Raw genomic sequence first — 26,045 nt, 5'->3', positions numbered from 1 at the left:
CACTTAGAGCGTCTCAAGTTACACCCTTTTAAACAAAGGCTCCAGTGAGGCTCAGCAGCCAATCAGGTGGGAGAACACCCAGAGCAACTATTACAATATAAACCACTCCCAGTAAATATCCACGCAAAACCTCTCAAAACAAATCCCTGAAGCTTTGTCTGGGTTTTCCCTAGCAGAGCAGGCATCTGTCATGATGAAATAAAAGGGATGCAACCATCAATGAAGGTTGACCGGTGATCATGCCAGGTCCCACCAGGAGCCCCCAGTCATTTCCCCCCCAAGGGCCAAATTCCACCAGCCAAGAAGGCCGGGAAAAAAAATTTGCCAACCAAGGCGGGGAGTCCCCCCACAATAAAGTTTGTCAATTGTGGGGAATCTCGACAGAAAAATTTCAATCCATTGTTTGGTTTGGATTGTATTTCAGTCCGGGCGTGGACCAGAGTCCGCCAACTGGGTGACCACTGGCCTTGACAGATCAGATATTAATGAACAAACATCCGCTTAAATATTATCCTTGCTTCTGGGTCACATGGGGGCTGGAGCTCATTCCAGGCTGGGGCATTCCCAGGATGACAAGCCAGTCCAGCACAGGGCAGAGACACGTATTCATACTCATACACTACAGCTAATTTAGAGATGCTAATTAGCCTAACTTGGACTGCGGGAAAACTGGAGTGGCAAAAAAAACACAAAATGGAACTGGGGCCTCCAGTGCTGATGGTGTGAGGCTGCAGTGCTATGCAGTGACCATCCTCCCATTTGAATATTATTTAACATACAAATGAAGTTTTTTCCATTTGCCAAAACAATATGCAGGTCTGTGACAACAATGACTTATGTCCCAAAAGCAGGTTTTGACAGACATTCATCTTCATTCTCCTTCCAGTTTTATTTACTTATGTACCTGCTGAAATATACAGCTCTGGAAGAAATTAAGAGACCACAGCACAATTGTTTTGTTTCACTCATTTAAATGTATGGGTGTGCATCTGTGAATATAATATTATATATATATATATATATATATATATATATATATATATATATATATATATATATATATATATATATATATATATATATATATATATATATATATATATATATATATAATAAAAAAAATAAATTGCAAACTGCAGCCTGGTTCTTCTCGGTTTCTCAGTAATGAAGGCCTTCTTCCTTGCTTTATTGGGCTTCAGTCCTGCTTCTAGGAGCATGATATACACTCCTAGCAGTGAACCTCACACCTGCACTTAATGTTTCCCATTCCTTTTGAAGGTCACTTCATGAGAAACTGTTGGATAAGTTAATGGTCATCTCTGCCACCTCTGCCTGGCTGGGTTTTGGTCATTACCAGTGTCTCCTGCTTCACTTTGTTCTTGTGTATTGCTGTCTCAGGAGCATTGATCCTGCAAGCAATATACCGGTTAGTGTAGCCTGGATTATACCAAGACTCAAAAAAGCAGATTTAAAAAAATAAAATAAAAAAATTCCAGAGCTGAAGTTGGAAAGCCATGGAATTGAATTAATTCTGCAAATCAGGTTTAATCTTGAGGGCCTGGCTTGGGGTCTTACATCACCACTCACTACCTGGATGTGGAGAGGCCATCAGAGACACCTGGATGCTCTATCTCCGGGTGCCCTCCAGCTCCAAAGCGATGCACCTTTCTGGGCGAGACAGGAACAGGACTGTCACATACCACTGGAGTACTTACTCAGTACAATGACCTCTCCATCTACCTCAAAACGGGTCATGGACATACAGATATTTCACTCGCTGGATAAGACCCTGCAAGGCTGTGAAGACATGGAGGCCATGGGCCCTCTATTAGCCTGACTTAGGAAATTTTAGTCTGTTCCATCATAACCAACCCAACCGGATGAATTACTAGTACTACTCTGTCAATATACTCCTGTGGGGTGCTCCACAAAGTAGGATCTCTCAGTTAGCTGGGTGAACTTAAGCTAGAAGTCATGGTTGTCCAATAGGAAGGATCCTTATCTAAACTCTTATTGGACAATCATAACTTAAGTTAGAAGCTCACCCCAGCTAACTGAGAAACACTGCTTTGTGGGGACCACCCCCCCCCCCGGGCTGATAATTGCATTTATATACATACCAAAACCTCAAAATGCACTGAATTTTATTCATTCAACGCACAAAAGATACTGCATCTTCTTTCTTGATAAGAAACACACAAAAACCTACAGGAGAGGACAGGTTGTAGGTCGTCCCCCCGCCCACCCCCTGCCATGCTCCAGCCCAGGATATACACTGGCATATACACTGGCATATACACTGGCGAACACACTAATTTTGCAAGTCACCCTCCCTCAGGGCCTCTGCCGTACAGGTAAATGTTTCCACATTTCCATACCGCTACAAGGTCATCCGCTTGTTTTCCTTTGCATGGCGACTTGGGAACGCCCAGATCTATGCAAACGAGCTGGATCTGACAGACAGGGAGCAATGGGCTGCCCAACAAATTTGCATAACCACCTCCTCAGAGAAAAGGTGAAACGGAGACGTGGGTGAGCCCTGGGCACTGAGGTGAACACAAATCCTCACCCTTCATAGTTCGGGGGGGGCGGTGGTTAAGAAAAACAATTGGCCTTAAATCAGCTTTAATCATGCTGAGGAGCATCAAGTACAACTATAAAAAGGTGAACGGGGTATTTCTTTTTAGAGAGGATTTGTGCTATAACTTTGGTGAGTATGATATGAACTGCGATGCAAAAGCAATGGCTGGATGTTTATAATGATGGGGCGGGGGGGATGGGGGGGGGGGGACCAACAATGCAGACCCTTGTTCAGATTGTAACATTACAGCAAATTATATGTCAGAAGTCAGCAGGAATGACCTTGTGGACACAAATGTGAATTTTCACATGTAAGAACCTGCTTCTGCAGGAGGAAACACAGGCTGTTCCAAGACCAGCATGAGAAAAAAAGATGGAAAATGAAGCTCTGGGTGTCGGTCGCTCTCGCCGCGGCCAGCCGGCCCCGGTGTCCCCCCAACAAAGAGTCATTGACAGCCGGCACGCTGCTATTTCTGGAATAGGAAACTGCAAAGAGGAAGACGATTGTGCCAGTGGAGGAAACGGTCACCAGCTAACGCACTTCTGGCGTTACGAGGCAGGTGTGATCAGGCATCATCGGAACGCGTCACACTGGGAGACTGTGGGGAGAGGGATCCCTCTTGGATGATGGTGCCCCAGCTGGCCAGTTTGACTGACAGCATTTAATCACCTATTGCGACAGACTGGCTGCATTTGACGCAGAAGATTAGGAATCTGAAATGTTACAAGAGGGTGGGTCATAAGAGAGGAACTGCTGTTGGACCATGAAGGGACATACTCCCCTCATAATTTACTGTGGCGTAAATGGGCGAAATCTAAAACTTTCAAGATTTAAAGACACGAGTGATGAAGATCTGATCTATTCCCTTATTTCAGTTGTTCTGCAAATTCATACATGAAAGCCTTGGATCTGAAGGCCACTCCCAAGCGTGGCTCCCTGACCGTGGCTCTATGCTCCACATTAAATAGTTTAAGAGCAAAGCTCACTGCCGTTCCAGAAACATGCTTGCAGTGTGACTGAGAACATGACTGGATCCCTGCCACCTGAATGGATCATGATTGGCTGGGGTCTCTCTGAAATGGTCCCAAAGGAAAATGTCTCTCCGTTGTCTTCCAAGCTACCGCGCATCATCCAATCATTGGCTAGCTGGAAGCAGGGATGTTTTTTTTAAAGGTTTTAGGACAAATGAGAACACTACCATCGCCTTGTGGAGTCTGGCAGCCTTGGGGCTCCAGTGATTCCAGTGATCCATGAAACAAAGCTGGTTCAGAAGCTCCCATTAAACAGAATGCACTTGAACAACATGCCACTCATCTCTTTCACAGAGATTCATTTTTTTTGGTTAGGTACTGGAAGGTCTCTCATAGCTCAAATCTCAGAAGAGTGATTTCACCTTTGAACCCTTGAGCAAGGCCATTAACCCCCAATTATTCCAGGGACGGGTTAAGCCCTCTTTCTCAAATATGTGCATGTCGCTTTGGATAATGGCATCTGATGAACAAATAAAATGTAAATGTACTTCCACAGTCAAACACAGGAAGACACAATGAGGATTACGTTCACGTTGCTACAATGTCGCCCTCTAGAGGACGCTCAGCAAAAGGAGCATGACCCTTGTGAAGAGACAAATGTGTAAGCAAGATTCAACAATTCATTATAGTGTATTGCAATTATTTTCTGGGGGAAACAATTATTCAGCCACACTGACAGTTATTCGTCCATTCTGTGAAAGAAGTGTATCTCATCTCTGAAATCCACACTCCTTAATGGTGCTCTCAGGAATAAAGCAAAGATATTTCAGAGCACTGGACTTACTCAGAGAAAGGTGCTTTGGTTAGATGAGAGGTTGAATACAGACCAAACATTACCGAACACCTTGCCACCACTACAATGGAGCAACGAACTGTCCGATAATCCCCAAGCAGAGAACGGAAAGCATGTTATGATTGAACTGGACACATACAGAGTAATTCTACAGACAAAAGGCACAAGAAAAGACATTCCAGTCAAAAACCTGGCGTCAAATACAAAATAGTGCAAAATATGAAGTCAAATCTAGTGTGGCATTTTAATGGCAAGAAAAAAACGTCTCTGAAAGGCCTAGTAATAGCCCAGATGAAAATACTAATGCAGAAAACACCCAGTGGCATCAAAAAGTGATGTTCCAAGAGTAAATCTGGGAATTCTTTGGAAATTTTAAAACACACCAAGGCAGACTTTACCCAATACTGCAGTAATAATTGCCAAAAGCGTTTCTGATGAATACTCAAAGATACTCCACAAAGCCATAGAAAATCAGGTAATTAACGCATTTCATTTTCCACTCTGTTTCACCATCTCTGAAACTGCAAATTTGAATTCTTAGGATTTGCTGAAAAATACACTCATGCAATTTTCCCCCAATTATATTAAATGGGACACGGCAGAGAGGATTTAAATATTTTCATGAGTCTTGGACGGACATTCATTATTTCTCATAATAACAATGATTGAAACTGACTGTTTGTTTGTTAATGCTTTACTCCAAGGGTACTAAACTCATGTACCGCCTTGTACTTGTACCCTTTGCCTAATTAGTTCATTCTATGCACTGTTTGTGCTTCCTCCAAAGTCACTGTGAAACTGCGGTATTTTTATACATGGTGCCTGTTTTGAGTTGAGGAAAACATTTATCACATTCAGCGTGCTGATTCGATAATTAGAAGAGACATACACAGTACACAGAGTCCTCAGTGTCAACGTTTCTCTTCCATGAAAATAAAATGGGTATTATTGGGCTCCCTTTCAAGGTGTCGAAAATACGGCTACCCCGACAATAAAAATCTTCAGTAATTACAGTCTACAAATACAAAATATGAATCATATGTGATGAATTTCTTCACTAATTACATATTTATACTTTGAACTGTGTCAATATCTCCTTCTACTTAACTCCTGACAGAAGCATCAATAAGAGACAAACAAAATGCTGAAACTTGCAGCTAAAAGCCTAAAACCTTTTCAGCAGTGTCAATTAAAATGACTGGCCAATGGCTTTCCTTTCAGCCCACCTGTTCCGCCCACCTCTCTCCGATTGGTCACCACATGGGGCCCTACCTCTCCCTGAAGGGAAGAAGCAGTCCATCTCCACGCTGCTGCGTGAGTGGGAGATGCACAGGCTGCTGTTGGGCACCAGGCCCTCCAGGGGGGGATTGCGGTCTGTGGTCCGCACCAGGCACCAGCCGGGGCGATCGCTGGACCTCTCCAGTAGCTCCACCGTCTGACCAGTCTGAACGCTGAGCTCCCCGACACCGCCGGCGCTGAAGTCCTGCAGGATGACGGTGTGCTCACAGCCACCAGAGAGCTGTGGGGGGGGGGGCAGGAAAATGGGGGATAGGAGACAAGCAAAAGACAAGAGGGGAAAGGGGGTGAGAGAAGGGGAAGAAAGGAGGAGAAGAAAAGGGGAAAGGGAGAGAGGTGAGATTAAAAACAATAAAACAACCAAGGTGTGCCACACCCATCAGCTAAAGGGAAGGTGAACCGCTGGCCTCTAACAGCCGTGTTTCACGGTCCATGGGCTCCACACCCCGGGGGCGAGCCTCTCGTCATACAGAAAGCAAAAGTCTCCAGGGGATCTTCAGGCAGTGCAGCCGCTGCCAAGGCGTGACATCACAGCCCGTTACGTAACGACACGGCGGGTGCAGCAGGACCCCGAGGATGCCCCCTGGGCTCCCTGCATCTCCTTACCTACTTTTAGGTTTAGCTGCAGAACAGAAAGCTAGAAAGTTTTTGCGAGGTTTGGCATAAGATTTAGCACGATTCCAAATGGCCGGCATGAGTCATACCTCCCAGCCCTCTCAACAGTTGTAAACAAACAAGAGAAGGCATTTTATTGCTTTAACATATAATCATCTAAAGTTTTTTTTTTTTTTTTTTTAAACAAAGGACCATCATTTTACTGTGTTACAAAATTGTTTTTTTGTGTCTGTATTAATTGAAATGTAACAAATAATTTTCTATTAGCATTGTGTAGTAAGTATGGGATGCTGCAATACCCTGGCATGACCCAGCATTTGTGACACTTATCTCACACAATTGAGAGGGTGAAAGCATGCGCACGCACACGTACACACACGCACACGCACACACCCCTAGCACTCGCCTGCAATGCCTTAACTAGCCCGAGAAGCTGATAAAGCACAGCTTACATGTTGATAAGAACATCACACAGAGGACATGTTCCTCAGCGAAAGCCAGCTCTTTAAAGACCCCCAAGTCACATGATCAGATCATATGGAAAGGCGTCATCCAGACATTGTCCATCAGGAATAGGATTCAGCTTCCTTTGGCATCCAACAGTGCTGGCACAAATGAGTACTACAATGCATGTGTGCATGGCCCACACACACACACACACACACACACACACACACATTAATGCTAAGAAGGAATGCAGCAAAGCATCCATTCCTCTTAGAATGGCTGTAGCACCATGTTTTCATGATACATTTGCTTACAAAACAGCCAAGACTGACAGGCCTTTAAAGCTTAAGCTCAACAGATTAAGATTATAAACCCCAACAGATGCCGCCTAACAGTTACTGGGAGCTAATTAGACCGCATGCAGGTTAACGCTGACCCCCAAGGTGTGGGTGGAGGCGGCAGCATGACTCTGCGTTTCGGGATCCTCACTGGCTGAAGCGTCATGTTGTCACCATCACACCCAGCTGCGCGGGAGCCCAGCAGCACTGCTGATAAACCACAGCAGCCACACCAGTCCCAGACCCCCGCAGGCAGCAGGCCAGAAACCATTACTGTCCAAACAGTGAATAATTCAATGTACAATGTACACCCTGGAATTCACATATAAATGCTCTTAATTATGTGATGAAAGGCACCTTAGGTACTTTACATGTGATCCCTGTTGGCTGATCGTTAGCTCGACTTACCTCCCCCTGTAAGAACAGAGAACCACGTCTGTCCTCTTTAAAGCCCCCCAGGATTATAAGTGTTTGTAAATACGCTGTTTTCACAGCTCAGTTACAGAACTAATAAGTGTTCAGTTAGAATTCTTTCTAGGTAAGACCACAGCATCCCGGTCCAGACCGCATTACCCTGAGACAAAGACCGAGCCTATAACAAGACCTCTCTTGCCATTTCCTCCCAGACAGTACAGTGATTAGAATAGGATCTTCAAAGGGGGGGGGGGGGGGGGGTCATACTCCCCCTGACACCTGAAAACCTGATCCTCAGATGTCCCTCGCCTGGATGGCGCTTTCCGTTAGCCACTGAAGAAATGCTGCACCTTCCATTGAAAGTCTTACTTCCTTTCAATTCCTGCTTTGTTCTAGAATGCTCCACCCATTTGGTCCTGAACATTATGATATAGAGTGTCCCTCCTTAGCATACGTTTCCTTCTTAATACCCTTAATAGAATCAGATAGTACTTGCAATGCAGGTAATCGAGGAGTTCAACAAGCAAGCAGAAACTTGCGTGCGTGTGTGAACATACTGTACTACCATATCTCCATGTAAAAGTCCTGGACTTAACACACGGTCTGTATTAGGGGTGGGCGCAGTAAGACACAGTAAATTATATCAACGGACTCAAGAGAGGAAACTGTTCACTTCAAACATATTTCCAGATAATCTTTGAGAATGCCTTTTTAATCGATTGCACAGTGCATTGTCAGCATAAAAAAAACTTTCCTCCTGTCTTCTCAAGCCCTTTTCTCAGGCTCTTTGGCTGAGTTCTCTCTCACCAATCCAGAGGGATAATTTGACACCTGCAAGGCAGATGCAGACCTCAATCACCTCCCCCCACCGCACCCCCCACCCCCCACCACTATACCAGGCCTGTCCGGCTCCAGAGGCGGAGCCTAAACATCGCCTAGGTTGTGAGTTCTTACGTGACATGCGGGCTCACAGGAAAACCCACACAGCAGCATTAATGCCATACAGGACAGCCCACCCCAACATGGACAGACAGGCGACAGCTATTTCATCACTCAGGAATAAGGCAGCATTAGCTCTGCACAAACAAGCAGGAGATGCACGGTGTGGAGGGGCAAACGCACGGAGGAACAGAAGTGCTTTCGATAGACTCTTCATCACACAAGTAACTGAACAAAATAAGTGGTTACATAACTATTAGCAAAAAGTTTTTTTTTCCTGGTGATAATTCAGCCATGTGCAAATCTGGGCGAATCGCTGGGAAGACGAAGTAACTGAGGATGGCAGCCGTGACACTCGGTAAGAGGGATTTAATTCTCTTCCTTGCAGTTCATTCCAAGTTCCCTTTCCAAGTGACCAAATGAGTCCCTGCAAGTAAAACTCCCAAAAATCACAGACCCCACTAGACCCACGGGTGCATGGTTGGCGAGCTGATGCCCAGCGACCTGCAGAGGTGGGGGAAACGGGGAGTGGGTGGAGTGGGGGTCGCCAGGGCAGTGGAATTCCCTGACAGCTGGCTCTGGCTCCGATGACGGAGTCTGTCGGGTCCGAGTCCCTCCCCCCGCTCCCAGCTGCGGAATCCATTGCTCCCGCTGGTTCTGGCGGACATGCTGTTCCCTCTTCCCAAAACGCCTGCTTTCACTTACGCGTCCATGACGTCACCCCCAAGCCCCCACCCTCCATTTACACACGACTCCATCCTCACCGCCCGCCTCGCACGAGCAGCGGCAGCGTGTTGGCAAGCCTCGGGGTCTCGCCCGCTGAACGTGACACTGAGATTCCACTCAGACATCATTGCGAGATCACAACCCACGCGCTGACCGCAACGCACGTACTCCTCTCTGGCGAGCCCAGCGCTAAATCCGCTATATACTAAATGAGAAACATGTTCCATGTGTGGACACATCTGGGGATAAAGAGTGACAGGGAGACGCCCCTCCAGACAGCAAGGAAATCAACACTGCAGCTGAAAACTGCAGAATATTCAGAAAGTCAACACAGCCTCCTATTATACTATAAAGCCCCGTTACGTCTGACTAATTTAACCTTACATTTTACTCAGAAGAGAAATGTACAGAAAAGTCACAAGAGGAGGTTACCTTGCTGGGTCTGACACTACATCCTTCTGGTCATCCAAAAGTCATATGACAAACAATTAACAAAAAGACCATCTCTCAGAATTACTGTTCACAATCACAATGTCTGTGAGACATCTCCCATCCCTTATGGTACCAGCAGGTACTTGCATTGCGTACAAACTTGGATGCCATAATTTAAAAAAAAACACCATCCATCAGTTACCCTCTTGAAGATTAAGACCACTTACCATTCTACCCTTAACATCAAGACCCCCTAAACCAGTATTACCGACAAGGATAGGAGGAACCATTTCACATTACCGCGGTAGCAAAACCAGCATGATTCATTCATTAGATACAGAAAAGGTTACTTTTTTGCTGAATTCTGGAAAAGCTGAACTAGTTCCTTTAACCTAACTTAATTTACAAAACAGACAGGGAAAACACAATTATTTTCCTTATAATGTTCCAAAATTCATTTTTAATATGAATACAAATGCTGAAAAATATTACTTTAGCAGAGTATTGTATCCTAAGTATCAAAGTCATCAAATGAAAATACGAATGCAATCTTCAAATGAAATTTAGTCTTTATTTGGTCAACACAATCTAGGCTTATTAAAAACAGGTCCTTAGATAAAGTCCTTTACCACAAATAAGCTGCCTTTACAATAAACACTTAAAAAGAAAAGTTCTTACCCTGTATTGAAAACTTCACCGCAAGAAAAAGAATTTTATTCCCCTCATACGGTAACAGCAAGAAATACTGTGTAGCCTGAATAGAAGTTCATCTCACACCAGCCCTGCCCAAAATCCCCCACCCTGCCCCAAGACACTTACACACACACACACACACGTTTGTCTGCAATGGCAGCCATTCAAAAGTCTGACAGTCAGTTTCCAGGCAGTAAAATCACAGATTTCAGTGAATAAGCTAACTAGCTGTATAGAATCTCTCTGGCCATCCAGGGCAAAGATCCCAAGAAGTGAAGCACAACACAGAAAGCTACCTGTCACCCCCCAGCGAGTCAGCACCACTCTGATGTGCGCTCAGCCAGTCCCTCCCAGTCCTGATAAAGATGGCACTGACAGCAGAAGACCGCAGGGTGCGTTTTTTAAACGGCACGTCCCAGAGCGGCACACCGACGGCCCTCCGGGAAGCAGGAAGTGCTAAAGTGTCTGGCTTCCAGGACTGTGGAGAGTCACGTCCAAAAAGGCTACTCAGACATGGGCGCTATGGCGACCTGCCACTAGTCCGCTATTTCTGTCACAGAGAGCAGACAGGCTGGACACGCACACGTGCACAACACATACAGCTGGAAGTCGTCACAGGTTTCACACCCTCTGGGTACTTAAAAGCTAACTTTACAAGAAAAACGGGAATTTTTATATCTTTTACTACGGAAACTAATCCCAGACTAGCTGAGACTAATGTGCTTTTGTGGTTACCAAAGACCGCGACAACCACAGCACGGAAAACAGGCTTGCGTGACCTCAGCGCTACACACTGCACACACCAATCATATGTGGAAATGATCAAGGTGCCAAACACAAAGTCCTGGAATAGAAGCTTCGCACGGCTGCTCTGAGCAGATGCCGAGGGCCAGAAGGAAGGCGAACGCGTCTCAGGAGTTACAGAACTTGACCAAGTTCAAATCGTTTCATCTTTAGGCTTCCGACGGGAGCAATCTGAACCACTCCATTAAACAGCCGCCCCCTTTTTAAGTGCTGATCCGCTAATGAAGGACAAAATGCAAAACCGTGATGAAACCTAACAGGGATGCAGTTTTAGGGTGAGGCAGTCTATAGACGATTTGTCCACGCTGCAGTCATTTACCAGTAGGGTAAGGGTTCAAATGCTGAGAGGTGTCACTTTAAAGTCCGGTATTTAATCCGAGCTCCTGTTAAGACACTCGGATTTAAACCTGAATAAACGCAAGTGTGACATTGAAAGCCACTTTGGCAAAAAACACCCATTAGCCACTGACACAAAACCTAAATGTTATTATCGTTCGCTATCCGTTTCCCCAGGCTGCTGAAAGACAGCATCACCACGGTGTTAGTTGCCATACCGACACCGGATCTATCTACTCCTTAAGTCTGCTTTTGTCCCCGAAATGTCAGCCCCTCTCCGGGACCAGCGTCACGGGCGGACATGTGACGGTGGCCTCCCCTCTCGGCCCAACATCTGCGTCGTATCAGGTCGCTCTGAGAAGGCATGGTGGCCCCGTTGCTCGGCAACATGGAGGGGCGGGAGGGGGATGGATGACGCGGTCAGTATTGCTCAGGTGCACGTCAGTAATGGGGTCACCTTTTAAAACTTTTGTCCTTAATTACATTTTGTTTTATCTTAAATCTTTAAACACACTCTGAAAAGAAACTCAATTCCACAATTCACACACTGCAAATCCAGGGAACGAACCTCGGGAGAGTCTGCAAACAACAGCTTGTTCTAGTCTGAGGCGAGACTGGTCTAGTCCAGATGAACTAGTGGACTGGAACACCAAAACCATAACAGGCCTGCGGAATCCCTTGCAACCTTCAAGAAATGTCTGGAGCGCCATCCATTACGGGAATCGCTCACAAACCCCAACCCAATCTTATCCGCAAAGGGCCGGTGTGTATGCAGGTTTCTGGGATAACCTGTAGGTCAGCTGTTCAAACCCAGGTGTGAAGACTCTTCAGCCAATCAGTCCTCTAATTAGTAATCTAATCAGGGAGTTGCAGCGAAAACCCGCATACACACCGACCCTTTTGCGGATAAGATTGGGTACCCCTGCCCTAACCCAACTACTGACCCTCTGCTCTCTCACTTTATTGACTGTTCCACAGAAATAGGTACATTTGGAATTACTGGATGCCTGCTTGTGTTTGAACTTAGACGTATTTCCTACTAGAAACTCATATAGCTGACGCTAGGTCCTAAAGAGCGTTTTGATACCTGTTGCTCCTTCAACTTCCTGGCACTTCCAAGGTTTCCTGTCACTCATTGGCAGCTCAGCCTACAGCACTTGCATCTAAACTGGCTCCTGACAGCTGCTGCTCGTAATAGATTATCTGCCCTCCTTGTATGTCACTTTGCACAAAAGCCTCTTTTTAAATTAATGCATGTAAAATAGACGCAAACTCAGCGAGGTCCTTCCAAATCGCAAGCTCAGATGCCAGCACGTGTGTGGGTGTGGGTGCCCAAAAGGGTCCAGCTTCTTCCTGAGATCCAACAGAGCTATGGGCATGCGGTGCTGCAAGACGGGGCAAACGTCGAGCGCTGTTACGGCGCGACGCTTTCCTCGGGCACAGTCATGCCAGTATGGCGCTCCTGCCATCCCACAGAACACGCGAATAACAACCAGCCTCGCCTATCCGTGTCCTTCCTGATACTCAACGGCATCGTTCCACGCATCAACTTTTAACACCGAATTTCCACAGATACTAACTTTTAACCACGCAGGATGACTCAATCTTCAATCTAAACATGTTGTCCACAAAATATACTTGTCATTGTTAATTCCCGCTCATTGTTAAAACCAGTAATAAAAACCTTTAATTTTTTTCCTCCGAGTTAAAAGGTTAAAAGTCAAATGTGAAGGATTTTTTTCCCTTCAATGGAAACACAGCTTTTTAAAATTATACTTATTTCAAAATCTCAGCAAATGCTATAAATCAGGACAGAATGTGAGTTAGCTCTGAAGACGCTGTAGACCACTGCCAAGCGGGTCCCTGGAGCCAGCTTTTCTTAAGTAGAAATTAGCTCAGAAAAAGCACAGCACTTATACCCAAACCTTTCCAGCCTCTCTGCCTCCGTTACCAAACACACGACTTGGTTACACAACTTGAAACCTGACGATTCCTTAAGCCAATCCAACTTGAGTTGCTCAACTACAAGAGATACTTACGCGTTGGCTGTCCTTTGACAGCTTGAAGCTCATCCACTTGGGCATGGTGAGCTGTACGGGGGTCACCGATTGGCTGGTGGGCTATCTACCTGGCTATATGATTGGCTGGCTGTCTGTCCTAGCTAACAGGCTATGAGACAGAGTGGTCAAGCTCTGAGTTGCTCTTCCTCATGGCCAGGCTTTTGCGTCCTCGCTCACCTGAGGCTGAGAGAGATAGCGCGGACACGCATGAGTGAGTGAGTGAGGGAGAGAGAGAGCGAGCGAGCGAGAGCGAGCAGCCCAGCCGTCACACTCAGGGAGGGAGTGTCTATATCATAGGACGACATTCTTGTGACTTTGTGAAAGCAAAAGCACAAAACCAACAAAATAAGCCCATTATCAAAAGCCAGGCAGGAGGGACAGACCTTTTCATATTGTAATGAAATAATACATTAATACATTGAGCTGCTTTCTGATTGGCCACAAACACCACAGACAAACATTTTGTAACAAGTGACATAATGTAAAGAGGGAGGGGACACAGACACACACACACACACACTAAACTGAACTCCAACCTTCAGTACAAAACATGGGCGTTGTCCTAACTACAGCTCTGAAACAGAACCACTTCATATCAATAAACCCGGGTGTAAAAAGAGAGTGGAGGGAAAAAAATGAAATGTGTGCCGATTAAAGAGAGTAAACAGTCACAGCGATAAATCCCCTCATTTAACTGCATAATGCGTTTCAAAGTGAAGGCCTAGCATGTGCGAGCCAAACCCTCGCTGCAGCGAAACTCCCCCTGGAGGTGCAGAGACAGACTGGGCGGGAAGCTTGCTGTCTACCAAGTAAATCAAAACTTACGCACCCATAGCCTTTCAGGAATCTCTCCATGTAAATATCGCCTCTGCAGAACAGGAGACAGAGGCAACCACGGCTGCTGGGCCCAAACCACACAGCGCCTACACATTCTAGGTACACGCAGAACCACCCCCCCGTCCCACATTTCCTGTGCTAGGGCCTCTCACGACACAAAAATAGGAGAGAGAAGACTGGTAAACTAGAGAGAGCCAAAACAATGAGGCACTTATACAACCAGAGAAGTGCATGTTTATGGAACAGCTGACTGGCTGGTGAATCTGTAGCGAGACAGAGAAAACCCACATTTCTCATTTGGCGGGCGCTATGAGCTCAAAAGTTTAGCTGATGGGGCTTGTTTTAAAGAACTCACTGCTTTTCAACTCGCAGAAAGTCAACATAAAACAGCGAAATTAATCATAAAACCTTTTCAATTAAAATCACCTTAAATTCATCATCTGGGCAGCAACTCACGTCAAAACCACTATAGTGTTGTTTTGGGCAAACATTAGCAGATAAAATATGACTGTTATAAAGCAATCAACTTTAGCATTCAGGGCCCAATCACTTAATTTCTTGAGCATATTTCTTAGGGTATGCCACACATTTTTCACGAACATTACAATAAGACTGATCAGATACTGCCCCCCCCACCAAAGCAGCACATTCACAGCTAGGAACCTGAGTACTGCAGTCAGGGGCAGGGAAGCCAGCTGGGAAAGTCAGAGCTGACCCTCCCACTTGAACGACCTAGAAGGTCTACAGAGAAATGCCACTGCTGGTCTGATTACTCAGAGCCCCACCAAGGGGAGGGGGTTGGTGTAAAAAATACAGCTGAAGGTTTGGCAAGCGTCAATCAGCAGAGATAAAAGGCAGCCTGATGTTTATGAAGCTTACATGTCCATCCAACATGGTGCTAAAGTCCAACCAGACCTCCATTACGTTCTCCAAACCTCCGCCCCCACGCTCTCTCTCTCTCCTTGATATGGAGCCCATCCAAGAAAAGAGCGTATCTTGGCATAACTTCAAGGCCTGAACTGAGTCGTCCTTGGGGACCTTAGTTCATGCAAGTTGCCGATTTACCTTTCAATTAGCAATCGATTGAGACCCAAAAAGTCATGTGACTTTATTCACGTCCAGTTAATTGACGTTGCTGTAGGGAATAAAATGAGGCAGTATGCAGAACAGTGCAGTCTTTGGGCCTTGACGCTCTAGGGCACAGGTGTCAGACTCCAGTCCTGGAGGGCCGGAGTCCTGCACATTTTTGGGTTTCCCCTCGTTTAACACACCTGAATTAACTTCTTGTGCTAATTACCACATAGCTGTTGAGCTGAATCATTTGTGGTGGAACAGGGAAAGAGCTAAGCTACACAGGGCTGCGGCCCCCCAGGACTGCAGTTTGACACCCCTGCTCTAGGGCCTGTAAAACAGTGCCCAGAACCTGAATTGAACAAAGGCGTGTTTTACGACAGGCTTAGACTAAACTGAACCCAACAGCAGATGAGAACTGTATCAAACTGCACCTGAACAGACTGGCTGGTTGCTAGGACAACGGTACAGCTGAGTACAGAGGAATCCAGCGGTACAAGCAGCAGCATTTGTCTCAGACCAAGAAAAGGGAGGATACCACTCTAACAAAGAACAAGAGAATAATGAACAAACTTCTAAACAAACGCAACCCCTTGTAGAGAAGAATAACCTCAGAAACCAGTATCCAACAATACTCTGCCACTACAAAGCTGCTGAAATGAATTTAAGAAGCAAAGCAAGTGATGACAACAGTTCATAAAAACCTTACTGTGACTTCTATGGGTGCCTCATACGCCCTGTGAGGACAAATGACTTCACAGAGTTTGAGGAGACTTTCCATGATTTCATATGATGCACCTGTGCTGCAGTGGCAAACCCCTTGCTTCAAACAATAAAGTTTGGGAAACCCCTATTGCACCACAGCTGTCAATCAAAGGTCACCTGACCAAACAGGTGGAGCATGCTATCGTCATTCCTTAATGAACAAAAAGTTTTGAGATCAGAAGCATGTTAGATTTTTTTTTGTATTTCAGAAGTAAAAAGATATATTTATTATTTAAGAAAACTATAAATACACTTACATCAATTACAATTCTAAATTACATTATCCATTCAAGATATGTCAGTTATGTGATATAATATTTTTGTTTCTTATTTTTTAATTAGATCGCTGTGTTTTTTAATGAACCATCTGAAAGACCATGCTGGCACTACATGGGCAGCCTTTGGTAATAAGGCCAAGATGTTAACCTGGATTCTGGTCCCTCTCTGCTTTCACCCAGACGTCCACAGCACAACATCGGCACCTGCCATCACCCCCTGATGCAATGACGCGTGGGACAGACACCCCGCCCCCAGAAAATCAGAACAGCTGCAGCTGCCACGCGGCCAGTGACCCTGATGATCGTGGGAGTCTCTGAGGGACGGGGACTCCTACCTTGTCACTCTCCACCGTGTTCTGTGAGGTCCTGGAAGCGATGGAGATGGTATCCGGCTGGCTGCTGCCATCTCCCTGACTGTCCAGTTCCTCGCCAACATCCCTAAGGAAACACCCAATAGTCTTAACATAACAAAGGACAGACACCTTCCGGATGAGTAATGCTTAGCTTCCGATTTTATATCCTGATATATTAGATATGAGATTACACATCCGCTAGTCAATGTCTAAATGCCATCAGAACCTCATTCAATAAGTTATGCTTTATAAGTTATAGTTTGTTTAGCATAATATTGCCTAAATTAAGTAAATTGTGGTATCTCAGTGGGTAGCAATGTAGTCAAACACCTCCAGAGTTAGGGCTTCAAATCCCACCTGCAGTTCTGTCTGTGTGGAAAATGCATGTTCTACCTGTGTCTGTGTGGAGCATGTATGTTCTACCTGTGTCTGTGTGGAGCATGTATGTTCTACCTGTGTCTGTGTGGAGCATGTATGTTCTACCTGTGTGTTTGTGGAGCATGTATGTTCTACCTGTGTCTGTGTGGAGCATGTATGTTCTACCTGTGTCTGTGTGGAGCATGTATGTTCTACCTGTGTCTGTGTGGGTCTCCTAGAGGCATCCCTTCCATAGTTCAGAAATGTACAAGTATGGTAACTGGTGTGTGTGTGTGTGTGTGTGTGTGTCCTGCAATGAACTGTCTAGGATCGGCTCACTTCACTTCCGGAAGATAGACAGAAAGTCCAAGCAGTCATTTCTTCTCACCTTCTGCTGTTGTTTCGCTGCTTGGCCGGCGTTTTGGGTATTGGGATGGGCTCTTTCAGCGCCCCCTTCAGGTGAATGATTCTCTCCTGGATTACCTCCCGGATGTTTTTGATCCACTCCTGCTTCACTTCGACACTTGAGGCCTGCGGGTGAGTCACGAGATGTGACACAGTGCAGATGTTCCTAGCAGTCCCGCAACAAGCATCCAAAATCTGGTCCAGCAACAACAGCAAACGGCATGCCAAAAAGTGTCCTTTCCAGTAATTTCCTCTGAATTTCCTCTGAGCGTTAAAGCATCACATGAGAGATGTTCATGGTATAATCAATCCTTGCCTGTCCCAATATCTTCTCCATTAAATGTTGAAATGAGAGGTGGTTCTCCATACCCCTGAGGTAGGTTTGTGTTTGAGATATATTGTGCTCAGTTTATCAATTCTGAATTGGGTGAGTTTATTGGTCTGAGCTCACAGGGTGGCACCTGAACCAGACAAGTCTGTTTATGCACAGAAGAGGCGTGAAGAGCTGCTTCACACACCCTGGGCTTCGTATGGGCGATCCAGCCCCAACATTAGCATGGACCCTTTATATACGCCAATGGCTGGTTCGTGCGCACACACACACACACACACACACACACGCAAACGCAGGTCCCTGCAAGATCAAAGAGACCAGGTGATCCTGATCTGCACTGAAGGCTGCTCACAGCTCCCTGATAGAATGATCAAAGGGTTAAAAAGAAACACTGCTGCCAGGAGAGACCATGAGACCAGGCCGCTAACCTGCTGGAGGCATCTGACTGTCTGCTCTAAGCCTGCGTTTCCCCTTTATGATCCACTGTGGAGCCTTTTGAAGCTGCTTCATCTCTCTGACCCCTGCACCAAGTCTGACCCCTGCACACAGGTAAAGCATGTCTGTCCTGAAGCACTTTCATTTCTGTTTCTCGGCTGATGACCCTCATTCGCTGGCAGAGAATAAAAGGCGCGGTCTGGTCCCAAACCCCTCAGAGTCTCTCACCCAAACCAATATGATCAAGATGAGACTGAGTGGGTTTCTGCATCAGAAGTACGAAAGAGCCCCTAGATCCGATGCCATATATCACCTTCCTTCTACTTTCAGGGTGAATTCCATCGCATCAGCCAGTGAAGAAACGTACCTTGAGAACCGTCTTATTGTCCGATGATGGTGTCCTCCCAGCCCAGAGGGCAAATTTACAGGGGTCCCCTTCAATGTGCTCCGTCACGCCCAGCTCTGAGGTCTAAAAACACAAACATGGACCCATGTTTACTTAATAGATGGAGATGAAGCACCACAAAAAGTGCATGAAAAAATTACACCCACTGCCTTCCATTCAAAGTTATCTCCTGTACAGTTTCTGTTTCTCCGGAAAATAATAAAACCCTTAATGCAGGCAGAGCGTCCTTTTTAGGACACCTTCCATTTTCTCTATAAATTGTTTGTGTGGACTTATTTCCCAAACCAAAATCTGACGCAAACAGGGACATGAATGTGACCGATTACTAACATATGTACCATAGTTTTGCATATTGTAGAGCAGTGGAAGGTAAAAAAAACCGCAAATCTAACTGGATGCATTCACAGGCGAAACACGTCTGTGCTACTCGCACGTGCTACCAATCTAAAGCCGCATTCTGCCCGATCTCTCTGCGGCCAGAGTCGGCAGGGACGCAGCATCTGGAAGTGGGTCTCTGTCACGATCGATACCTTCTGAAGGCACATAAAGAGGCCTGCTTAGAAACAAAGCCATCTGCTGCACTTTGCATATATTCACCACCTGCACTGTTTGAACACTTTGCGCTGGGTGTCGTGCGAGCCGGTGGCGTGAGAGAGAGGGCTTGTCAGGCTTTGGCAGGGAGCAGTGCTGAAATGCACTGCAGAGAAGAGGTGGATTGTTGTAGACAGGTGTGTGCACGTCCAGGGCCTGGAATGTACTGGGGTCCCTTTACGGGTAACAGAGGGGGTTTCTAGGGTGGGGAGGGGTCTGACCCTCACAGACTTAATGGGCTCACATCAGCTAATATCCAGCTGTGGACAGAAGAGGCGCCAGCTGCTAACCTCTTACACAGAGCCAGTGTTGCTGTGGCAACCAGCAGTGCCTAAAGTGCTCCTCCTATAGGAGGTTCATAAAGGTATTATGTCACTGCAAAACCCATTCCTGAATGAACTGAAAAAGCATCATGGCTTTGATGCAATGATGGATTCCGGGAACAAAAATGCAGGACTGGTGCGGTAAAAACAGGAAAACAAAGCCTTTGAGGACACGTCCAGTGGTTTGAGATCAGATAACGCAGTCACTCTTCAGGGAAAACTTCGTTATTATGAACCTGCATTTACGTCTCCAGGTAGAAGACTCGTATCTCAAGAAGAGCTCCCATTCTTTCACAGTACGATTCTAAATCTGAATTACTTCTCTGAAAATACTCCACCTCACTGCAGGCTGCAACTGTACACATTTAAATTTAAAGCATATGGTTCCAAGCCATTAGATAAGAGTCAACAAGACAATAGAATTAAACACATTTTTAATTGTGAAAGCAGAAGGGCCAGGCAGGTCTTACCAGCAGTTTGTTCTTGTACATGTATTTTGTGCGTCCAGCTGAGTCCTTGATCTCCTTACTGAACACCAGTGAGATCTCAAACAGGAACAGGTGTCGGTCGCGCCCCTTTCGGATCAAGGATCTGGGATCCCAAACCTGGAAGGTATCCTGTAGGATGAGCTCACCTTGGACCTCAAGGTTCTCGTCAAAACCTTTTGGGATTGGGGCAGGGAGGGGGGAGGGGGAGAGACCGTAGAGAAGTCACTATAGACCGCTCTCTAACACTAAGGAAGAACCAAACCACATACATGTTCATCCTAGAATCAATAAAAGGCTGTACTGATTTATTAAGGATACATGGGTCCCAAAATTTATATAATTAGTTTCCACTGGTGAAGACAGCAGTAGCTAGAAATGGATGTGCAGTAGTGAGTGGTTTGGTATTTCAAAACTCTAGTTTGTGGCCTTAAGTTTGCTAGCTCTAGCCCCACACACCACATTTCTGTTGGGGGGGTAAACAAACCTCAGACAGGTGCAGCTGGGCCCAGATTCAAATCTGTAAATTTGCAGTGACATCACTGCCCACTGTGCCACCCCAGAAGATAATTAATAGTCAGCTGTTATTGAGCGCAGTGTGCGAGGGACTGGTGTTTCCCTGCAGCCTGCAGCTTCCCTTCTCGCTGCCTGTTCCTCTTACCTTCCAGCATGCTGACGTGCATGGCATCGTTGGCCCTCTTAGGGACACTCAGCATGACCTCCAGGCCGTCCTTCAGCTCCCCTTTCCCCTCCTCACAGCAGCTGAGTAGTTCCTGTGGAGCCACAAGGAGGAAGTCGCCACCCCTTCCGTAAATCCAGGTGGAGAAGCGAGAAATATCAGTTCCCAGGGTTGTCAGGCCAGCATGCTGGCAACTGGTACGTTTGGAACCAGCAACCACAGCCAGTATACGGTCTCAAATCCACCACACTGGGCCAGAAGTGTCTTTCTTGCTTATAGTTATTGCTACATGCTAATCAGGGCAGAAGGTATAATAATACTTAATGGTGTGCAGACATTGACATTGCATACTTCCAGACTCCCAGCAACTTCAGCAAAAAAGCAACACGCAGAAGTTTTGTCGCAGACCGTGTGGGATGTGGGAACGGATTTATAGCTGTATGCCAAATGTGTTTTATGCTCTTGGGAGGACATATTACTGAGCCAGTAGAAAGCTATACACAAACAGATAATGGTGCAAACATGCCAATATCCTGAGAGGGGGAAGAAAAATAGAGAGAGTGAGTGAAGTCGAAACTGTACATAAAAATCCAGTGTTGCAAATGTACCAATAAACCAGTGTGAGAGCATGTGTGACAGAAAGAAGTAACTTGAGATACTCCATCATGGACTTGGGCAGAGATTCCCAAGGTGGCATCCTGACAGCACCTTAAGGAGCAGCTGGTACTTGGTGATCCTCTGCACCGGCTTGATCAGGTAGGAGGAGATGGAGTTGGCCAAGCCATGCCTATGTTGAATTTCCTGGAAGGATGCAGCGAGCTTCAGCTTCAAGGTCATGTGCTAGAAATGCCTCTGTTCAGTTTCATTGTACATTGATGCTTCAAGTCTATGGCTAAACTGTTAGTCTATTTACCAAATGCAGAGATCTAAAATTTACAGAATAACTAGCTCTCTGGCTCCATCTGCAGATTAAGTAGGTGTACTGACCCATTAATTTGCAAGATGCTAAATTCACAAATAAAACACACTAAAGAAAAATATCAAATCTTAAAGTTTGAATAGCTGGAAGTACTCACATCAAAAAATGTCCCAGCCTGTTCCAATATCAGCTGGCTGGAATCTGGCTTATTTTTACAGTAGGTGACATACATGTTGAACTTGTCGGCCTGCAAACAGCAAGACAAAGACGTCTGGTTACTTATCCTTCTGACATGCTCTGAGGCAAACTGGGTCTGTGACAGGTTTTCTAGCGATTTTGGCACCAGGTGCCACACAAACGCTTAAGTTCCTAGAAATAACGACATAAGGACACAGCATCCCACGTTACCCAGGTAACAAAGCAATGGCCCACGTCCTCAGGAAGCTGCTCATAGTTAACCAGTTCCTTCAGGAAAATGCTGGAATTATAAAGAAGAAAAAAAAGAATACAATGAGATCTCCCAAAGAGTCATTAGCATTACGATGGGCATGTGTCACAACTATTATACAAACTGTAAATAGCCATTCTAATGTTAAAAAATCTATAGATCTGCAGTTACTAGAGGTGGAAAGTGTAGGTTCAGAAAGTACAAAGAAGGAGCATGTAGAGCAATTGAGATAAAGTATAACTGCACAGAGAAGCTTTCTTGGCCACAGTGATGAAACTTGCCTAAGGCTTCATCACTGAGTATGTGCAACAGCATACAACTATTGCAACTCATTTAAACTGCATATATCTATGGATTGGCATGACATATTCCTTTAAGATCACATTTAAAATACATGCAGATAAGCATTCTGCTAAAAAACATACTTGTTATGAAAATCATAAATTTCCTGTATGTTCCCGAAGATGACGTGCTCCTTGTTGACAATCGCTGGTGGGATCTCCTCCACGCCGCTAGTCATCTCCCACAGGTACGTCTAGACGAGGACACACAAACACGGACGGCTAAACATTGCAAACAGCTCCCTCTAGGGGGCACTCTAGTTATTACTGTGCCGGAAGCATTGCACAGAACCCATTCACACACGAGGTGGGCTTTATGCCACACAGACAGTCATAAGCGAATTCTTACCTCTAAACATTCATGTAAGTCTCTGACGTATGCTTTTTCAGTTTGTAGAAGCTCAGCCATTATGTATCTATGAGAAGATAAACATGCCAGACAGTGAATTGCGGGCTGAGTGTTCAGAGACATGACAAATGACTATAAGTAATGGAAGATGTGTGGGACAATGTTTCAGGATTAATATAAAGGACACTTAGATCACAGGTGGCGAACAAAATTATCTTCAGCTTCCCCTTGATAAAGCCTAGATAACACTATACACACACAGCTCTAAGTGCCCATACCAATATACCGATATCGATATCCCAGAGATTCTAGGCTTCGTATGTGAGACTTTGGGACCCCCCCCCCCGGGACATTTCAACAGTCTTGGGCTGTTTGCATTATAACACTTTCTTTCTTTAGGTCTCATTCTTGGAAACTGGGGGAGAGCGGTCTACTTGGCTGTTCCATATTTCACATCCAGAGGCCTTTCATCTCTGGGCCTTGGCAGACACCGAATACCCACTCCTTCTTTCGGGCTGATTTCTTCTTCTCCTCGTTGAGCTCCTGGTTGGGGTCTCGCAGCTTCACCGCCGGGTCGGCCAGGCTAGCTGGGATGATGTCCAGCTCCAATTCATCAGTATCCTACCAAGACAAATCAGGAGTCCTTCTGATTGAAGACCTCAATCACCAGGCTCTGGGTAACTGTCACACTGGGCTTAATCAAAACCTACCCCCAGGGTAACTTTCACTAATGTATGCAGTTCCAGGGATCGATGAACAGAAGACCTTAGAGATATCCATATGAAGACCATTCTTTCAATTGGTTTTACCTCTGAACTGCTACTATAAATGCAAGCAGGTATATTCACACATTGTGTGTGTGAAGGCCTGTGTCCATTTTTTTCCCCCATAAACTACCCAGAGGCTGGAATGACACTCGGCAGAACTGAACTAGGACACAACCACTGCGTCTTCCTGAAGCTGTTTATTGCCCTTCAAAGCCGTGCGCTGACAGAAGCTGGGCTCAACACGAAGCTTGCCTAACAGGAAACTTTTTCTAAAGGAGAAAAAGACTTTTCACTGAGGCCAGCAATACGTACAGATTTCCTCCTGACATAATGTCACAGAATAACAGGCATAGAAATATAGAAAAATCAAATTCGGGGAAGATTTAAAAGGCATTTATTTGCTTCGCCTACCGCTCACGCTAAATCCCTTTGGCCACTCGGTAAGAAATTGCAGGTCATTATGTTACCAGACAAGGCCAATAAAACACCATGGTTCTCAAAGCCAAAGCATTTATTTATTTATTTATTTAGTTAGTTTCACTACAACCCAGCTGGAATGTCTACAGAAATGGCTGCATGTCTGCACCTAGTCCAGGACGATGACAGCCCAGCTAGAAGACAGTCTACAGCCTTAGTCTACTGTCTTGTATTTAAATTGACAGTCTTGGTTTGCCTGGCAGCTCAGGACCAAAGATCTCCCCCCATCCCAAGGTTGTACTTGGAAGGAGAACGTCACATAGAACTGACATTCAAAGTCGCTATTTTTGTGTGGCTGTCAAATTTAAAAAATAAAGAATCTTATTTTGTCTTTAGATCATAGTTATGATTTTACTTATCATAAGTTAATACTTGACATATTTTAATACCATTACTTTAAAATCTGATGTGATGAATTTTCCATGATTTTGTTTTGTTTTGTGGAGGAGGGTAGTGTGTACCTTCAGGATTTGGTGCTCATGTCCGGAAGGTTGTTGGTTTAAATCCCACGTGCAACAGAATAAATTCAAATAATTTGCTTTCTGATCTCCAGTTTTATGTTCCTTTGGACTAAAGCATTTGATAAATGTCATATGTAATATCTTTTAAAATCTATAATACTTCATGTTTAATTTAATTCTCATATTAAATTACTTTGGGCTGTCATGGGGCAGTGTCCAGCTCTAAAGACTCACTTCTGAGCTAATGCCCAGTGACGACTCCAGAGAGCACCGGTACTTGGCGATCCTCAGGGAGAAGTCGCGGTAGTGCTTGTCCACCGTGGTCACCCACTTCTTCAGCTCTGTCACGTGGACGTGGCCCTTCTCCACAAAGCTGTCTGCCAGCTGGATGAGGAGCTTCACCTTCTCCTTGGTTTGCTATAGGGCAAAATGCCAGTTTATTACCGGGAGGCCAATCACAGTCGAGTACATCGTTCTATTTTGAAGTGAACCAGATTTTTAAGGCACTGGAGGGCATTACCAGTCTGTGTGCCTCAGTAGTTGCGGTGCCACAAATGAGATCAGCGGGAATTAGGTAAATAAGGCAACATGAAATGTGCTACCTCAAGCCGAACATATTACCACGTGCTGACGTGCCATTCCAGCAGGTGCGTTCTTCAGCATGGAGGCCGAATGGCACCATGCTGCGCTGAAACTCACCTTGGCAGACACTCTGAATTCCCTGTACTCCTGGAGTAGCTGTTGATTTTGCTCGCTGGTTTCCGCAGGGGAGGTGTGAGTAGAGAGGTAATACTCCCCAGTTTCCTGAATCCAGTCTAAGGCCTACAGGAAATGTCAAGCAGAAACATTTTCTCTCCTGGTTCTTGTGACAGAGAGCACACTGGCAGGGCCTAATTTTCCATCTGCCTCAAAACGAGGAGCTGAAAGTGCTACGGACCATGTGGAGGATCACGGCTACCCCATAATCAAGCGGGTATGCTTGAAGGTGACTGGACTTCGTAGAAGTTTCCTAGGCAAACCGAAAACCAGCAGACAGGTTGATGGGATCGAGTCTGGGAGAGTCACCTGTTTAGTGCTGCGCTCGAACACCACGTACTGCTGACACTGGTCCAGTCGGCGTTTCTTCATGGTCCAAAAGTGCAAGACTCGGTTCTCCCTCTGCAGAAGCTCATTCAAGATGGCTGCAGGGGTGGGGGGGGCACTCTTATGCTTTATTACATATAAGCCTACTATAGGGAATGTTAAAGATCATCTAATATATCATGAAAGGAAAGTAATACAGAGCTGTGACTTTGACTACAGTTCGGCAGAGCACATAACTTGTACTCTATTGGATTGAATGGGGCCCGGGTTTTCAAATATCAGAAGAGGATGTTACAATATAGATGGCAATGTAATAAACTATACAGTACTATGTTCTAGTCAAAAGTAAATATTTTATTGGTGTGCCAGGCTCAGG

The 26,045-nt window shown here is 45.5% G+C and overlaps 1 protein-coding gene across 2 annotated transcripts in view; it reads right to left on the bottom strand.

The window, feature by feature from the left end:
• LOC111858319 (kalirin-like) overlaps positions 1 to 26,045 on the bottom strand; it is a 142,071-nt gene that overhangs the window by 30,268 nt on the left and 85,758 nt on the right. For both annotated transcript variants that reach the window (XM_023839981.2, XM_023839982.2), the window contains exons 20-34: positions 25,652 to 25,767; positions 25,286 to 25,408; positions 24,821 to 25,003; positions 23,384 to 23,502; positions 22,882 to 22,948; positions 22,617 to 22,726; positions 22,152 to 22,221; positions 21,901 to 21,990; positions 21,533 to 21,625; positions 20,807 to 20,918; positions 20,131 to 20,321; positions 18,708 to 18,809; positions 17,555 to 17,697; positions 16,792 to 16,894; positions 5,678 to 5,924 (exon numbers count right to left, since the gene is read on the bottom strand). In XM_023839981.2, coding sequence (XP_023695749.1) covers positions 5,678 to 5,924; positions 16,792 to 16,894; positions 17,555 to 17,697; positions 18,708 to 18,809; positions 20,131 to 20,321; positions 20,807 to 20,918; positions 21,533 to 21,625; positions 21,901 to 21,990; positions 22,152 to 22,221; positions 22,617 to 22,726; positions 22,882 to 22,948; positions 23,384 to 23,502; positions 24,821 to 25,003; positions 25,286 to 25,408; positions 25,652 to 25,767 — 1,869 coding nt within the window. The remainder of the gene's footprint in view (positions 1 to 5,677; positions 5,925 to 16,791; positions 16,895 to 17,554; positions 17,698 to 18,707; positions 18,810 to 20,130; positions 20,322 to 20,806; positions 20,919 to 21,532; positions 21,626 to 21,900; positions 21,991 to 22,151; positions 22,222 to 22,616; positions 22,727 to 22,881; positions 22,949 to 23,383; positions 23,503 to 24,820; positions 25,004 to 25,285; positions 25,409 to 25,651; positions 25,768 to 26,045) is intronic.

This window comes from Paramormyrops kingsleyae, chromosome 16 (genome assembly GCF_048594095.1).
Source record: "Paramormyrops kingsleyae isolate MSU_618 chromosome 16, PKINGS_0.4, whole genome shotgun sequence".
Classification (NCBI taxonomy): domain Eukaryota; kingdom Metazoa; phylum Chordata; class Actinopteri; order Osteoglossiformes; family Mormyridae; genus Paramormyrops; species Paramormyrops kingsleyae.
The sequence above is the reverse complement of the archived record's forward strand: the minus strand, read 5'-3'. Positions and strand labels throughout refer to the sequence as shown.